The sequence below is a fragment of the Neofelis nebulosa genome, chromosome 7 (genome assembly GCF_028018385.1).
Source record: "Neofelis nebulosa isolate mNeoNeb1 chromosome 7, mNeoNeb1.pri, whole genome shotgun sequence".
Taxonomy (NCBI): domain Eukaryota; kingdom Metazoa; phylum Chordata; class Mammalia; order Carnivora; family Felidae; genus Neofelis; species Neofelis nebulosa.
In genome coordinates, this window is record NC_080788.1 from 34691653 (window position 1) to 34706885 (window position 15233).

General features: G+C 43.6%; 1 protein-coding gene across 4 annotated transcripts in view; it reads right to left on the reverse strand.

Annotated features, from left to right (window-relative positions):
• Positions 1 to 365: 365 nt before the first annotated feature.
• Positions 366 to 15233, reverse strand: part of THSD4 (thrombospondin type 1 domain containing 4) — a 573132-nt gene continuing 558264 nt past the window's right edge. For all 4 annotated transcript variants that reach the window (XM_058737196.1, XM_058737198.1, XM_058737197.1 and 1 more), the window contains 3 exons: positions 8651 to 8830; positions 7448 to 7592; positions 366 to 1737 (listed from right to left, as the gene is read on the reverse strand). In XM_058737196.1, coding sequence (XP_058593179.1) covers positions 1595 to 1737; positions 7448 to 7592; positions 8651 to 8830 — 468 coding nt within the window. In that variant the 3' untranslated portion in view covers positions 366 to 1594. The remainder of the gene's footprint in view (positions 1738 to 7447; positions 7593 to 8650; positions 8831 to 15233) is intronic.

A 15233-nucleotide genomic window follows, 5' to 3' on the forward strand; every position in this document is an offset into this window, starting at 1 on the left:
ACAGAGGGTGGCTGGCAGCCTAAGCCCCCTAACTGTTCAAGGGCCAACTATATATATATATATATATATATATATATATATATATATTCTTTTTAATTGGCTTTTCAGGTGGTTTACCTTTCCCTATGCACTGCATCCCCCTTGCAGTCTGAGGCCTCTAGAACTGCAGAGGCAGGTGAAGGGCATCGGGGAGGATCCTGCCACTGCGGCTGTCACTGAAGGAGCCCACCGAAGGAGACTCTTCCTGGCTGCTGTATGAATGCAGATCTTAGTGCTCAAGTCTGGGATGGTAAGTATAGGTTGTGAGTCACAGTGGGAGGGAGGGATGGGAAGTCAAAACAGAAACCCATAAATCAAACTGGAAAAATATAAACACAGGTTTTATGCTGAGACACGTTGGTTAGACTCTCCACTGGGTGATGTGTGGTGAACATCCCAGAAGTGACTGCGAAAGGAGGGAAAGCCCAGAGCCCAAAGATATGACACAAGGGCTCCGTGGCCAAAGGGACCCTGGTGTGCAGTTCCCTGGGGGTGGGGGGGGGGAGGGCACATATTACTGGGGAATGCACTCAGAATTTCAGGCATCACCTTGCTACCCCATTGACTTTCTTATCTCATGGACAATTCCGTTAAGGACGGGGTTTAGCAAAACCTGTGTAGGGTCCTGTAATGAGGATCTGTGACTTTGTCAGGGAAGGGACAAACAGAAACGGACTTTGGAAACAACAGAGTGCAGTGGATACAGTCTTGACCTTTGGCCAGAGGAAAGAATTCAAAAACTGGGTTTTGTTTGCTGAGCGGGGAAATTCCTCAGTCACTTGGTCTGAAATGAAGCCATGTCCTGTAGACCTAAGGCTTCTGGGCAGGCCTTGGGGTGAGTTTTATGGTCAGATGACAGGGGTCGGACTCAACTCTGCCACCAAACGGGTGAATGTACCTGGCAGGTCAATTACACAAATTGAGCCTCAGTTTCCTTGTCAGTAAAATGGGGATAATGATTCATTCCCTGGCTTCCATTCTGGGGCTTCGAGGGCCGCTAATGATCTAGTACCTGTGAATACACCTGTGAAACAATAAAGCACTATATTGACATGAGATATTTGTGTCATAAGGCAGGAAAAAGCCTAATGTCTTTGAGAATAAAAATAGGCACAGCCAGGCTGAGGTAACAGTGGGAAGCAGGCGTCTCAGCAAGGCTTGGTGGGGCTCCGGGGTGGGAGCTGCCTCTTCTGACTCTCCAAGGGGCCCCGATATTGAAAAGGGCAGTCGCACCATGGACGAGGCAGCGCCGCTTCAGTGACTTAGAAAGTGCTGGCACGGGAGTTGACTGAGAGCTACATGCACCCCGCCCCCCACTGCGTGGTTTTCAGATGGCACCTTACCAGGCGCCAGGTTTCCCAAGGAGGGATCATCAGTTTATGGTGATGCTAAAGGACAACCGTGGCCTGGCTCCTGGGCACGACGTGTCTGCTTTGCCGAAGGTGGGGTGGTGACTACGCTGGCTGGCGGCCTGGAAGCCTCTGGCGGAGCAGCGGCCAGCCAGTCCCACCGCCGACAGACTCCCCGACCGCCCGACTGCCGCGGAGCGGGCGTGTTATCTGCTCCCCAGGAAGCCCGGGTGCCTGTTGGCCACACGCGTGCAGGAGGCACAGCAGGCCGTCTTGTAGTAGTTGTAGACACACAGTCGCGCCTGGACCACCACGTTGCAGTTGTAGTACCTGTCCTTGCAGTTTTCATCTGCAGCAGAAGAGAACAGAAAAGACTCTCTGAGCACAGAGCCAGCCCGGACCCGTGGGAAGAGAAAGGACAGTGGACTTGGCTTTCCATCCTGGTCCTGCTTTAGTACCCATGGGAGGTGCAGGGTGGGCGAGGAGCTTACGTTTATCTTTTCTTTTTCAAAAAAAAAATTTTTTTTTTAACGTTTATTCATTTTTGAGACAGAGAGAGACAGAGCATGAACGGGGGAGGGTCAGAGAGAGGGAGACACAGAATCCAAAGCGGGCTCCAGGCTCCGAGCTGTCAGCCCAGAGCCTGACGCGGGGCTCGAACTCACGGACCGCGAGATCATGGCCTGAGCCGAAGTCGGACGCCCAACCGACTGAGCCACCCAGGCGCCCCTATCTTTTCCTTTTAAACATGGTAACAGAATGGACGGTGTCCTCCCTGCTCCCCAGCAGAGACACAGTTCCCAGAGTTCACTCCGCAGCCACGTCCCCTTTCTTCTCACCTGCCCCCGAGGTCATCAAACCCCACATTTGGTATTTATTATCCCCAATCCTTTCTTCATACGCGAGCTGTGAATGATCGTGCTCCAATCACTATGTGGCATTTAAACTTAAAAAAAAAAAAAAAAAAAGATGCAGATTGTATATATTCCTTGGCGACGTGCTCTACGTCGACTTTGTGTGATTCGCTCATGTTTAATGAATGCTCTGCGGGAGTTCATTTTCATTGTACGTGCCGCAACTTATGGATCCATTTGTTGTTTTCAATTTTTTAAGACTGCAAACACTGCTCCTTTCAACAACTGTTACACAGCCCCTTCTCTGGGTCCTGCTGGGTCACAAGGTAGATGCAAACTTACTGGATCCCATCCAATGGCTCTCCCAAGTGGGTGCAACAACCGACATTTTTGTCAGTGGTACAGACGAATTCCCTTTGTGCCGCATCTTTTTGCTGATCTGGAGGATGTGACATTATCCCCAAATGAGGTCCAACGTGTCGTCATCATACGCATACTGGCCATTCGAGTTTCCTTTTCTGTGAATTGCTTTTCCCATCCTTTGACCAATTGCTAATTTGGTTAACTTAAAACAAATGATTCAAGGACATTCTTTGCATATAATGGATCTGATCCTTTTTGTTCATTGTATGTGTTGCAAATATCTTCTCCACGCCTGAGGCCTTTCTTACCAGTTTGCCTAGTGTTGGTTGGCAAATAGATTTTATTTTTCATATAATAGGCATTATAACATTTTACTTTGTGGTTTGGGATTTGTGTTTCTCATCGAAGAAATGATTCCCTATGCTAATAGACATATTTCCACATATTCTCTTTTAAAAGTTACAAAAATTTCTCTTCACGTTTATTTCCCTAATTCACCCAGAATTGATGTGTGGGCATGTGCGGTGATAAGGAGGAATTCAATTTGGATTTTTTTCTCTGTGGGTAAACAATTGTTTCATTACCATTAACTGAACGTTCGTGTTTCCTCCCCAGATTCGTAATGTTAACTTTGCCCATGTATCACAAGCCACGCTATGCTTGAGTGTATATGGGGAACTCTATTCCGTTCCTTTGGTTTAGTTACCTATCCTTGTGCCAGTATCTCCTGATACATCGTAGGATATGTTCCCCAACATTGGTCATTATCAAAATCACCTTGCCTATTATTATTTCTTTGCTTTTGCTCTTCTGTGTAAACTTTAGACACTGTTATATTTTTCTTTTTTTTTTTTTAATTTTTTTTTTTTCAACGTTTTTTAATTTATTTTTGGGACAGAGAGAGACAGAGCATGAACGGGGGAGGGGCAGAGAGAGAGGGAGACACAGAATCGGAAACAGGCTCCAGGCTCCAAGCCATCAGCCCAGAGCCTGACGCGGGGCTCGAACTCACGGACCGCAAGATCGTGACCTGGCTGAAGTCGGACGCTTAACCGACTGCGCCACCCAGGTGCCCCAAGACACTGTTATATTTTTCTATGAAAAGCCCTGTCTAGATTTTGATTAACGTTGCTTGAACTTACAGATTAATCAGGAAAATAACTGACATAATTTCAGATGCTTGCTTTTTGATATGCCTCACAAGTATATTTAATCCATTTATGCATCATGACATACAGCTTTACCACATTCTTTTTAGACGTCAATTCTGTCCTATGTGCAGTAGCATAATTAGCCATTTCCTTCTCCCGGTAGAAATGTAATTGCTTCCGATTTCTATGAGTCACAAGAAAGTCTACAATTCAGTCACTTACCAATTCTACACAATTTTCTGAGCCCTATTCCTCATGTATGTGCATATCCATACATTTTTGAGAGCAAAGCTTGAGTGTAAATTTCTGGAAGTAGAGTCACTGAGTCAAAGATACCGAATACTTTATGTATTGAATGATAGTGCCAAAGTTCTCCTAGAAGATTACATTCCCCCCACAACTTTGCCAGCAGCGAATACTGTCCAATTTTTAAAAGTTTTCCAGTCTTAGGGAAAAACATAGACTACCATTATTTTTAAAATTTGCCTTTTTGATGTGCAAGTGAAGCTGATTACTAACTCCGCCTCTTCCACTATGTTTGTTCGTATCTTTTATCCTTTATAAAATTGGATCACTTGTCTTTTCAGGTACACAGCAAAACTGAAGGAAAGGTACAGAGGTATAGGGATTCTTTTCTTTGTGAGACAGAGAGAGACAGAGCACAAGCGGGGGAGGGGCAGAAAGAGAGAGGGAGACACAGAATCCTTAGCAGGCTCCAGGCTCTGAGCTGTCAGCACAGAGCCTGACGCGGGGTTTGACCTCATGAACCGTGAGATCATGACCTGAGCTAAAGTCGGATGCTTGACTGAGCCACCCAGGCGCCCCTCTTATCTCTTCTTTTTAAACTAATTTGTGTGAGTTTTATGTATATTAAGGATTTGACTCTGCTTGAGTGGCATTTATTTGATTCTTTGATTCTAAGATACGGTCAGTTGTGAGGTGATTTAGTAACGGCTCTCTGGAATTAAGTGAAAGATTATAAAAATGTATGTAGATTTCAAAAACCTGATAACAGCATACATTTGCCCATGTACTCACACACTATTTTCTTCTCGAGCATTATAACCAAATGTGCACCCGAGCCATCTTTGCTCTCCCAGTGTATACAGATTCTTGCTGGGTGCAACTGTCTGGGATACACTTTGTGCTTCATAACTCTGGCTCACAGCCTGGACATTTTTAGTACCTTTAGCTCTGATGGTGTCGATCGGGATCAATCTGAGGCATATGAAAGAATACCACGGTTTTGCTTACATTTTCTCTTTTGTTAAATCTCACAGTTTCCCTTTTCCTGAATTGAATTTTCTATAATTGGAAACTAAATGGTTTTTTTTCTTGTCCTTGCAAAGACATCATAGACAAGTGGAAAAGACCAAAGCAGACTGGTAAAAAATTTCTATCATGTCAAATTAGTTAGAAACCTGGAGGAGATGTCTGCTAGCTGAGGGCTAGCCCTTCAGAACACACGAACTGTTTATACCAATCACTCCCAGCTTGCAAACTGTACAATCACTTCTATGGGTCTGGTAATTTTGGCTGTCTTTAATTATCTTGGGCTGGCCCGAGACAAGTAGACAAGTTTATATACACAACTTTTCTTTCCAGTGTTGCATTACTTTTTTTAAAAAACAATTTACCTAACAATTTAGGATCCACATTTAAATGAATGCTTTAATTATGTGTTGCCAATGTAAGTAAGTTGATGGAGGCGACATCTAGGTGAACATGTTTGTGTGCATGAATCGGCAATGGTACTTCTGTCACTCTGGGCTCTGGCTCCTGGCTGGACGGTTTCCTCTCATATTGATTGTGTCACATTGCAGTAAGGTATATTTCACATTGTCTCACAATCGTTCCTCATTCTCTCTCTCTTTTCCTTTCTTCGCTTCTTTCAACTTGGGTTATGATGTCTGTGATGGTTCATTTTGTGTGTCAACTTTACTAGCGATGGGGAGCCCAGATTGAAAGTGATTTCCGGGTGTGTTTCTGGATGAGGTTGCATTGGAACCGACGGGCCCCGTAAAGCAGGTGGCCCTCCCCATTGCAGATGGGCCTCATCCACTGAGGGCCTGAACAGGACGTAAAACAGAGGAAGGAGGACTTTGCCCCTTTTCTGTCTCACTGCTTGAGCTGGACATTTCATGTCGTCATCTCGGCTCTTGGACTGGGATTCACGCCATCAGCTCCCCCTGGTTCTCAGGCCTTCAGACTCAGATTGAATTACACCAGCAGCTTTCCCGAGTCTCCAGCTTGTGACAGGTAGATTGTGGGGCTTCTCAGCTTCTACAGTCATGTAAGCCAATTACTCATTTCTCCCTTCTTTTCTCTCTTTACCTATCTATCTATCTATCCATCTATCTATCCATCTCTCTCTCTCTCTCTCTCTCTCTCTCATCTATCATCTATCTATCTGTCATCTTTTGTCTACCTACCCACTTATCCATCCGTCTATCTTTCCTATTGGTTCTGGTTCTCTAGAGAGCCCTAATACAATGTTCTTAACAGAAAAGTGTTTTTAATTAATTATGTTTTTACATTCAGCAATGAGGCCTCTGAGTTTTGGGTCTAGTTTATGAAGACTTAACCAACTCTGAGATACATTTTCCCTGGCATTTTTACAGTATTTTTTTTTTATGTAAGGATCTTCAATCCATTAGGCACTTGTGTTTCTATATGGCATAAGGCAAGATTTAAGATGCTTTTCTTTGTTTTTTCAAATGGATCTTCAACTATCTGAATACAGTGGAGATCTCTCCTTTCCGTACTTCCTTAATATTAGACTATCATACTTCACTTCCTTGGTATAAAGGAATCTGTTTCAGAATTATGTATTATAACATTGATATGCCTGTCTCTTCCTGAATCAGTAGCATATAGTTTTAATTTATGTAGTTTTATAATATGTTCGAGTATATGATAAGGCAATATATTAAATTTTTTTTTAATGTTTATTTATTTTTGAAAGAGAAAGGGAGGGAGGGAGAGAGAGAGAGAGAGAGAAGTAAAATGGGGAAGAGGCAGAGAGAGGGAGACACAGAATCCGAAGCAGGCTCCAGGCTCTGAGCTGTCAGCACAGAATCTGACGCAGGGCTCAAACTCACAAACTGTGAGATCATGACCTGAGCGGAAGTCTGATGCTTAACCAACTGAGCCACCCAGGAGCCCTGGCAATCTATTTGAACATATTATATGCTGAACCCCATGAACCTTATTTTATCCTCTTTATAGTATTGAGTGTTCCCACCCAGGAACAGTTAGTCTCTCTATCCATTCACATTTCCTTTTATGTTCTATACCAAGGTTTTCTTATTTTTAATTATAATTTAACATTAAAAAAATAGATTTAGACCTTTCTTATTAATTTTCTTCCTTACACTGACTTGTTCCCACAGTTAAAAGTTGAACTCTCACTACTTTGACCTTAAAGATAATGGAACTGAATCTCTGAAACCATTAGCATTTTAATCAGTTCACATTTAAGTTTGGAGGGTGTTTTGGATCACCATCCCTGCTATGAACAGTCATCTTAAACTGTGAAACTTATCACACTGAAAGTATTTTGACCCCCTGAACTCCATGACTATGCACAAGGTCATGGAGAGATCTAGATGGGCTTGGCATTTTCATACCAGAGAACTTGATGGAGTTTAAGAAGGATGTATCTTTCTCCTAGAAAGGAATCCCTACTTACCAACTTCAGGGACACAGTCCTGAGGGTTACAAGATTCTTTCTCTTCTGGTTTCAACTGAGGGTCACAGAGATTGCTTAGGGTCATGTCATCTGACAGGCAGCGCACTTCCCGGACCCGGAAGCCACCCTGGCAGCTCTTGGAGCACTGCATGACGACAAAAGGAGAGCGTTAAGAGATTTTTGACAGCCCATTAGCCTAGCACATTGGAGGCGCGGATTTTGGAAGATTTGAAACATCTTCAAAAGGAGACCAAATACTAAAACAAACTCCCATGCGTCCAGCAGCATCAACAACCATCAACTCACAGCCAATTATGTCCCAGCTATACCCCAACCACGTCCCCTGTACAACAGCATTTCTCAGAATGCCCAAGGATACCTGCATCCAACTCACCTAAGGAACTTGTTCAAAATGCAAAATACTTGGCTAGGGTGGAGCCAGAATCCGGTCTTTCCAAACAAAATGCTGGTTGATTCTTTTGCACACACTAAAACTGATGGGGCGCCTGGGTGGCTCAGTCAGTGAAGTGTCTGACTTCAGCTCAGGTCATGATCTCCTGGTTTGTGGGTTCAAGCCCTGCACTGGGCTCTGTGCTGACAGCTCAGAGCCTGGAGCCTGCTTCAGATTCTGTGTCTCCCTCTCTCTCTGCCCCTCCCCCACTTGCATTCTCTTTCTCTTTCAAAAATAAATAAACATTAAAAAAATTATTGGGGTGCCTGGGTGGCTCCATCGGTTAAGCGACCGACTTCGGCTCAGGTCATGATCTCACAGCTCGTGAGTTTGAGCCCCGCGTCGGGCTCTGTGCTGACAGCTCAGAGCCTGGAGCCTGCTTCGGATTCTGTGTCTCTCTATCTCTCTGCCCCTAACCCACTTGCATTCTGTCTCTGTCTCCCTCAAAAATAAATAAACATTACAAAAAAATTAAAAATAAATAAAAATAAAAAAATTATTAAAAAATAAATAAATCAAATTGAGAGTCACTGCTTTATGGCCTCTTCAGTTTAGAGATCAAGATGGTCCCAGCCTCTGGCTCCTCCCACCAAGCAGGCCCCAACAGCCACTGTCTAGGGTAGGTCACTGTAGGGAATCTACTCCAGGGCTGAGCCCAGTGCCTGCACACAGTAGGTGGTCTGGCTGTCTATGGGAGGAAAACAAAAGCATGATGTACTAATGTGATGTCTATAAAGAGCACCATGACTTACCATGCTCCATTCTGTGCTAAACCATTTGGCCCCACAAGGCTTGAGGTGGCATGACTGCTGGCGGGGGGGTCTTTCCAGGAAGGAACATTCATATGGGTCCAACACTTCAAAGGTGTCTACGTTCTTCCTAACACAAATCACCTCCCTCTGTTGGGTCCCGCTCCCACACTCGATGGAACACTGGAGAAAAATCAGAGAAGGATGGGTGTCACATGACAGAAAGGGGACGAGAACATCAAGCGGTGTCTGTTTGAGTGCTTTTTATCATCAGTTCAGTGGGGATGAGCCCAACGGCACCTGGAAAATATTACTGGACGAAAAGTTGCAGGTGGATTCCAATTTTCCTAACAGCTCTGTGTTTGGAATGGAGAGTAGGTGCCCTGGGTTATCACAGCGCCAGGATTGTGGTGCCCTCTGTGGTGAGATTGAAACGGTTTCTTTTAGACCATCTCTTTTATATAACCCCTCCCCGGGCACACAGGCAGGAACACATCAGCCTGTCAATTTGGTTGTCCCTGTCCAGTAGATTCTGACACTGCTCATTGTAAAACAATGAACCAACATTCTGATGGCTTTGCCAGGTCGCAGCGCGTGGATACTGGGAATGAAGTAGTCTCTTAGAGCCCGCACACCTGTGGATGAAGGGCTAAATTAAAATTCTTTGGGATGCACAAACGTGAGAAGATCCAAGACTGGGGACAATGCCCCCTGTGGTCAACCCTCCCCTCCCAACAGGTGGCCAGCAGGAAGCTTTGACGTTGGAGTTCAAGCCTTTCACTTCCCAGCTTGGTGGGAAGTGTGCAGGGGGTAGTCACACAAAGAGGGTGGTCAGACAATTACATGTATTGGCGTATTTTGTTAGTTTCCACGAAGACGATGCATATAACTGCTCACCAATTATTCTATTTAAGTATCTGTTACTTTGTAAAATGTTTTCTGTTCACGTTTGGTTGACTCTTAACACTTCTTGATTACAAAAATTTTAAACTGTGATCTATATTCTTCTAGAGACTTTAAATAATCTACTACCTGTATAAGAGCCTCTAATAATTTCTTCAGTTGAAACTCTTAACATTACCTTTACTGTCTGTATGCAGGAACATAATCGAATTAAAAAAACGGGGAAAAACCCACACATATCTACAGAAGAAAAAGACAAACCCCAAACCAACAGACTATGAATTAAGCACACGGGACATCATAAGCATCACCCTCAGCAATTTCCCCTTTGTGCCCTTTTTTGGGTGGGCGGGGCATCCTCATAAGACATCCAGAGAATACATCTTCTTAGTTTGTTTTTCCTATTTTTTTCCACGTTAGTTTATGATTGATTTGGAGTATATTCAGGTTTTGTCTTTTTCTTACAAATGCTGCAGACAATGACAGCACCGGAGGCAGGGGAGGAGCCTGACCAGGCTGCCAGGCAAAGGTCTGGCCTCCCCTGCAGGAGGAGTGAGTGTGTGTGTTAAAGCAAGGGTGGAATAGGAGACATGGAAACTAGTCCAGACATCGTCACTCAATAGCTCTGTGACTTTAGCCAAGATATTGCACTTCCCCATGGCTCTACTGTCTCACTTGCAAAGTGGCGGTTTGGAAACCTAATCAGAAAGACTCCTCCCCGCCATGACTGCTCTGAGGGTCTGTGTCTGTACTGAGTGCTTGGCAGAATAGCAGAGTACAAACCTTGACCAAAACCTGAAGTTATTTGATGCTATTTTTAGAAAGTCCTTGAAGAGATTAGGTAATTAAGGGAGAATGAGTACATAGCTCAGACTTCTACCCTCAAAGCCCAGAAATGGCAGAATATTTGTGTTAGGAACAAGTGAATGTATGTGTGTATGGCAGGGGCGGGAGGGGGCGTAATATACGTGTGCATGCACAAAATAGCATTTGAAAACAGGAAAGGATACTCATCCTTGGTGGAACGGAAGTTATGGGGGATACTAGAACGGTGAAAGGCAGCTGAGACTAAATTGAAGAAGCACATCATAGTTCCAAATGCACACGCAGGAGGATGCCTGGCAACGAGGAGAGTTCAGGTGCTTTGGGTGAGAAGGAGTATGAGGAGCAGGAGAGAGGACTCAAGGCAGTGAGAGAGTGGCCGCTAAGGTACTGACCAGGAACAGCTGGGCTGGCCTGACTGTGCCCGGGTGCCTGACAGTAAAGACATCTGCCCCTACTGTCAAAGGGCAAAGTGAAGGCATTCTCAGATTTTCAATGGCTCAGAAACTTACCACTCATGATCCTATTTGAAAGACTTACTGACTAACGGTCTCTAACCAGATAAAAAAGAACCTGGAAGAAGACACACCAGCAAGGACATAAAGCAGAAGTTGGCAAAAGCTGTTGTTAATAATGGATACAGGGGTTTCCAGGGATGATGAAGATGTTCTGGAATCAGAGAGTGGTGGTGGCTGTACAGTTTTGTGGATATACTAAAAACCACTGAATTGTATACTTTTAAAAGGGTGAATTCTGGGGCGCCTGGGTGGCTCGGTCAGTTGGGCGTCAGACTTCGGCTCAGGTCATGATCTTGCAGTTGGTGATTTTGAGCCCCACGTCAGGTCTGTGCTGACGGCTCACAGCCTGGAGCCTGCTTCGGATTCTGTGTCTCCCTCTCTCTCTGCCCTCTCCCGCTCACGCTCTGTCTCTGTCTCAAAAATAAATCCACATTAAAAAAAATTTTTTAAAGGGTGAATTTTATGGTATGTGAATTATATTTCAATAAAAAGATAACCTTTGGGTGGGAGAAAGCTATTTTTAAACCTAAATTTTCTCAATGTTCAGTATTTTCTATAAAATTAGTTAAATTAATATGGAGCTGGATCCAGATGATCTCAAGATCTTTTGGGAGCTATTGTGGATTGAGAAAGTGGAGATAAATAAATGAGGACTTAAGGTTTCTGTTTTCTTTTGGGGGAAAATGTAGTTATAGATAACACAGATAGAAACATAAAACTTTAAAACTGCTAAATATTTGAATGTTACTACCAAATGAATAAAAATAGAATTTATAACTTCCAAAATGTTAGAGGGAAAAATGGAATTAGAGAAACCTAATCAATGCAAATGTGCCGAAAGTTAAGAAGAAACAGACCCAGAAAGCATGGCAATAACCTAAACAGGAAACACAAGTTAAGATGGCAGGGGAAAGTCCAAACATATAACTGATTGCAATAAATGTGAATGGTTAAATTTTAATTCTTAAAAAAACAGAGACTTGCTTGGGGTGCTTAGGTGGCTCAGCTGGTTAAGTGTCTGACACTCGGTTTCAGCTTAGGTTGTGATCTCACTGTGAGATCCACTGTCAGCATGGAGCCTGCTTGGGATTCTCTCTCTTCCTGCCCCTCCCCCACTCCCTCTTGTTCTTTCTTAAAATAAATAAACATTAAAAACAACTCCAAACCACACCAAACCAAAACTACAGAGACTTGCAGACTGGGTAAAAATATAGTCTTGCCTACAAAACGCATACCTCGGAAAAGTACATAAGAAGGTGACAAAGATGCACCAGGTGAAATTCGACAACGAGAAATGAGAGTAATGCAAATATCAGGTAAAATATAATTCATGGCGAAAAGCCTAGAAGAGCAAGTGGTATTTAACAGGGATAACTACTTCCACTGAGCAGTGGGAGCGATTATGTGTGTTTGTACACCCGAAGAATTCCTGCAGTTGTACATTGGTGGATCACTGATCCAAGACCAGATGAGAGTGGAGATATCTGCTCAAGATGCCCGTGAAATCCAGACAGATAGGCAGACAAGAGGGCTGCTCTCAATGGCTAGAGACTGTGAAAGACCCCCCAGAACAAAGACAATGTACAGGTGAAGTAAACCCAGAACTGGCGGGGAAGATAGGAAACATCTGTTGATCCGTCTAGGCACTGATCTAGATACTGGTGGAATACCCTGAGTAGGAGTTGGGCTACTTTGGCTGCAGGTAGAAAAGAGACTCCTTAAGCTTGACAGGTGTCCTTCTCTTGGATTGGCTTTCTCCACAAGCCTCAACAAGGCCGCTGCTAGCACCCGGGCTCACGACTTCCCAGGGAGTCTCTTCCCCCTAAGCCCACACTAAAAGTCCCAGAGAAAAACTCTGCTTGGCTTGGCTTGGGTTACACGTCCACCCTGGACAATTCACTGTGACCAGGCTAGTGGGGTGTTCCAGATGCAACTATCGTTCAAACCACATCGATGGAAGCAACATTTATTTTTATTTTAGTTTCAATAAATAAGCATGCTCTACTTCATTTTCTCTGGGGACAACATCAGATTCCCAGGGTATGGAGGTGCCAGCAGACCCCAACATCCTTATAAATCCAGAACGAAAACCTTGTCCCATTCAGTCATGTCCTGACCCTTTTGGACAACAGGGCAATAAATTCTGTTTCTAATCTTGGCAGAAACAAACACTGCCTTCAGCCAGATTCACATCACTCTCAGTTCTCTGAGTAGGTCAGGAGTCAACGGGAGGCCTGCCAGGAAAAAGGACCCTGAGTCCTGCTCCCCTCTCGTCTTGGGAGACTGGTAGACATTCGAGTTGAATTGTACTGCTCATCCTCACCATGTGAGGGCTGTTACAATTTCCCACAGGGCTCTTCCCATTGCCTCGGTTTCTGTGGGTACGTTGTGTAACACAGCTCCTTCTGAATTATCTTTGGGATTCAGGTCCCACGCCCTAAGTGTTTTGCTATCAATAATGACACAGAAATAGCCGGCAGACAAAATCATAACCATGGGGAAAAGGGAACTACTATTTATGAGTTGGTATTCTTATCCTCATGTTTGGATGGGGAAACAGGCCCACAGAGGTTAAGCTGACTGCCCCGAGTCAGAAGAACTACAGAGAAATAGGGCTGGGGTCAGTTATCAGGTGTTATCTGCCTCTGATACCCACTCGGGTAGCACTGGAAGTACTTGGATTCTCTTTCTTTCTGAATTTTCTATATTTTACAGTTTGTATTATAAAAACATTAAAGGAAACTTGAGAAGAAAACATTTCCCCATGTTGTTCATATAAAACCCTATTCTTTGAAGCGGCTGAGATGACATTCATGTATTTTCTTATTCTGGTTTTCACTTGTCACTATATCATGTGTACTTTCTACGTCTCCCTAATTATCACTGTTGTTGTTACAGGATATTCTAATGAGTTATGATATACCACAATATCCCTACGTGCCCTGCTGTCATGAACACCTCTGTTAAAAAATGCCTTTTTTGCCCCCCCTTCTGGTAATTATTTTCTTAAAAAGAATCCCCAGAAGCAGAGTGACTGGTTAAGGCAAATGAACATTTTTATGGTTCTTGACTTTTATGGCCAAACTGCTTTCCAAGGGGGTTGTATCAGCTTACAAGGACGGGGCAGTCCATTTTTTCAGGGTCTGTTTTCAAGGATACTTAAAAGAAATAAAATTCTATATGGAGCCAGAGGTCCTGATAATGTATAAATCAGGATCATCAGCCAAAAACATCTTGGAGAACCAGCCAGCCCTGAGAGCCAAATGCTTAGGGGCCCAAGAACTCAAAGTACTAATGTTAATCATAACGGGGCAGTAAGAAGGAATGATCTTTTTTCCACATTTTCTTAGGGAGCCTGTGTTCAATTCTGGAACACTGAGGGGGGAAAAAATCAATTGATCAATTCAGTTGCTTTCTTAAAGTATTTGGTATTATCTGTTCTTTATAAGGAACAGCCTCAACTTTTTCTACATGAGCTTCTATTTTCTCCTGTTATTGAGACATAATTGACAACAATTGTAATATATTTAAAATGTACTCATGATGGTTTGATGTACATATGCATTGTGAAAGGATTCCCACAGTCAAGCTAATCAACACCTCCATCGCCTCCCATATTTCTCTCTTTTGTGTGTGAGAACACTTACATTGTATCCTCTTAGCAAATTTTGACGATACAGTATTATCAGTTATCCTCATCGTGTTATACATTAGATCCTCAGAACTTTTTTTATCTTACAATTGAAAGTCTGTCTGTTTTACCCACCTTTCTCTATTTTCCCCACCCCACCCCCACCCCCAGGCCCCGGCAGCCACCGTTCTGCTGTTTCTCCGAGTTCCAGGTTTTTTTTTCAGATCCCACATGTAAGTGACACCATGCAGTGTCTTTCTCTGTCTGGCTTATTTGATGGCCTTCGGGTCTACCCGTGTTGCAACAAAGGGCAGGATCTCCTTCTTTTTTATGGTTGAATAATATCTATCCTACATCAGTTATATGTATCACGTCTCCTTTACCCATCCACGTCTCAATAGACACTTAGGTTATTTCCAGATGTTGGCTATGGTGTATAATGCTTCTACGAACACAAAGGTGCAGGTATCTCTTCGAGACACTGATTTTGCTTCCTTTGCATATATCCCCACAGGTAGTATTGCTGGACCCTATCTATTTGTGCTTCTGACACTCAAATACAGAAATACAGACAAAACTGGCTTTACTGACGATGATAATGGCAGTGGCAGCTATGATGTAGAGTGTATTTGTTGTATGGCAAGCAAATGCGCTGCATTCTTTATATACATTTCCTTCTTCATTTCTTCTAAAAAGAACCTCATACAGTGCG